General features: G+C 50.6%; 2 protein-coding genes across 2 annotated transcripts, besides 1 other annotated feature; both read left to right on the forward strand.

The window, feature by feature from the left end:
* Positions 1-168: 168 nt before the first annotated feature.
* On the forward strand, positions 169-744 carry Tco025E_09974 (p21 antigen protein; the record flags this gene model as incomplete). Its single annotated transcript, XM_029376769.1, has 1 exon — positions 169-744. The coding sequence occupies one exon, from the start codon at positions 169-171 to the stop codon at positions 742-744; it is 576 nt and encodes a 191-aa protein (XP_029223103.1).
* Positions 745-1,004: 260 nt separating this feature from the next.
* Positions 1,005-2,228, forward strand: Tco025E_09975 (uncharacterized protein; the record flags this gene model as incomplete). The annotated part of the gene is made up of 1 exon (XM_029376770.1): positions 1,005-2,228. One exon carries the CDS (start codon positions 1,005-1,007, stop codon positions 2,226-2,228), a length of 1,224 nt encoding a protein of 407 aa, XP_029223104.1.
* A 297-nt stretch (positions 2,229-2,525) lies between these two features.
* Positions 2,526-2,554: a microsatellite.
* Positions 2,555-2,556: the final 2 nt, after the last annotated feature.

Consider the following 2,556-nt stretch of genomic DNA (forward strand, 5'->3'; position numbering starts at 1 on the left):
AGGTGGCGATGGATTAATATTATTTCTCTCCCTTTCTCTCCATATTGTTTTTGTTGTTCTCCTTTTTCTCCTTCCCATCTCTTTATGCAGAGTTTTTTAATTAACAAAAAAAAACACAAGTGCGAAGTTAACTTATTCTCCTCCGTAGGTCGCGCCAGCAGCATTTCAATGCCGGGCTCCTTTTCAGAGACACAAGCCGTTGGTGTGCCCGTGGCGCTCCTGTTGCTGGATGGTTCTACCGTAAAGGGGACAATATTTACCTACAACCCAGTGGAGGAGCTAATTGTGTTGTTCCAGGGCATTTCAGGGAACACTCCGAACGTGAAGATAATCCGAACGCGCTTCATTAAAGAGATAAACGCCGTTAACGACGCAGAGGCAGAGAAGCTCCCACCACAGCTGGACCTCAAGGCCCGTCTGCCTTCCATGCATGCTGGTCGCGAACGCTCCCTTTTCAAGTACGCAAATTCGCAGCTTCGTGCTGCCCGAGAGAAGCGGGCGGTACTGCTTCAAACTGACGACAGAAATACACCCATTGCGGCACTTGATGCCCTCACTAAACTTGCCAGGATTTACCCCGATATCCACTGGGACAAGGAGGAAGGTGTCATCCGGTTCAATCAAGAGGTCTTCGTCAGGGGGACGCCCGACTGGAACACTCCGGTCGCCGTTGCTGCTGATGGAGCCACTGATAACAGCGTAAGTTTGGTCGGTCGCATTCAGAAGACACTCGCCAAGAAGTAAGTCTTCTTTAGGAAGAAGGAATATGAAGATAAAAAGCATTTGTGCCTCTTGTGCTCCCCCTAGCCTTCTTTTTTGCTGGTGTATGGGGGTGGGGTGCAGGTAGGAAGGAGCCATTGCTCTCACCCTCTTGCTCCTTATTCCTTTTCTTGGCTTCAGTTCGCCTCCGCCTCCCCCTTACATTCCTTTTCTTTTCCTTTTTGTGTTGGTGCCCTTTTTCACGAGCTAAATCCCCGCCACTTGAGTTTTTGTGGCAGCGGGTGATGAGTGCCGAAGAGACCTCCACGGTATCGACCACATCACTTTTGGCAGAGCAGCGCAATTTGTTGGAGAGCAGCACGAGCACCAACGCCGACGTCACTGCGCACGTTCAGCACCCGTCAGACGATGCGAGTAGGGCGGAGCGCAGAGCCTGGCGTGAGCAACAGCGTCTGCATCGCATCAACGGCCGATTAACTGACATTGGCTTAAACGACATTGCTGCGGTTAGAGGCGGAAAGTGTGATTTTTTCATTGAAAACACGATAGTTTGTATTCGTGGTTCATGTTCCCAGTTTGACGCCCGAGGAGGGAGAACAAAGAAGCTGATGCCGCCGCAGACGCACGACTGTTGTCAAACCTTCTCCACCATTGCCGCGGTCATACTTTCCTCACTTGGGTTGGCAGTGACGATGCAAGAGTGCAGTGACGTTTCCACCGTCAACTATTTGTTGTACATTTCGGCCTGGCTGCACCAACTTTCGGCCCCGCTCTGGCCGCAGCGACGGGCGCGACCCACCGTTGGTGACCTTAACACCGCTCTTAGACTTCATGAGTTTTTCCCTAGTCAAGTGAATGAGGGGGAATTCGAAGTGCTCTTTTATAATCAGCGAGACCGAGCAAAGGAGCTTGTAGATCAGTTGTGCCGCACGGTGAGGCGTAGCAGAGATGCTGATAGTTCCCCTTCGGTGTGTGGCTACATCATCGCATCAGGCGACTACACCGTATCTATTTTTTCGCTGGCACATGATGTGAAGGGTCGCCCCAATGCACGCTATAGTGAGGCGTGGAGTCTGTACATCTGCGACTCCCATGGCACACAACCTTGGTCTTGCGGCAAGGCCTGTCTGACTGGCATCACCGTTGGAGTATCTAAGGCGGGTGCCGAAGTGAGTAACGGTGTGGTGGCAAAGGAAGAAGGGCTGCGGTATTTCGCCATGATCCTATTCGCTCTCCTGGAGGATCATCGTACGAAGACAACCAGTTCACAACAGGTGCCCTACATGACGTGGTCCCCTATTAGGCGTCCAAGGGCAATTCTTTGCACGGCACAGGAGCTAAAAAGGGTCATTGACGATGGCTGGATTCCGTCCCTAATGAAGAACGCGGTGATTGCACGAGAGGCCAAAAAGTATGGCTTTGTCCCGTTGAAGTGCTTCTTGGGCCTTTCAGCCTCGAAACCCGCGACGACGAACGGCACAACGGAGCCAAGCTCAGGCCCCACCTAACACTCTAAGAAAAACGAGGCGTTTAGCTCATTCTCGGGGATGAGTAGGCCGTGAGAGTAAACGACGCGCCAAAGGAAAACAAAAAAAAAGGCGCGGGTACTTATACACGGAAAAGTGCAAGCAGAAGGAAAAAGGAGAGATGCAAAATGGGAGTGTTTTTGTGTTTGTTTTTTCTTTGCGCGAGATGTCCTTGTTATATTGTCCAAATCGTGTTTTTTTTTGCTTTATTTTTATTTTTAGCTGCAGGCGGGTAGGAGGAACCCCACCAGAGAGGGAGAGGAGTGGCGAGCGGATTAGTATATATATATATATATATATATATATATTT

Source organism: Trypanosoma conorhini, assembly GCF_003719485.1.
Source record: "Trypanosoma conorhini strain 025E chromosome Unknown Tco_14.4_contig_01389, whole genome shotgun sequence".
NCBI lineage: Eukaryota > Euglenozoa > Kinetoplastea > Trypanosomatida > Trypanosomatidae > Trypanosoma > Trypanosoma conorhini.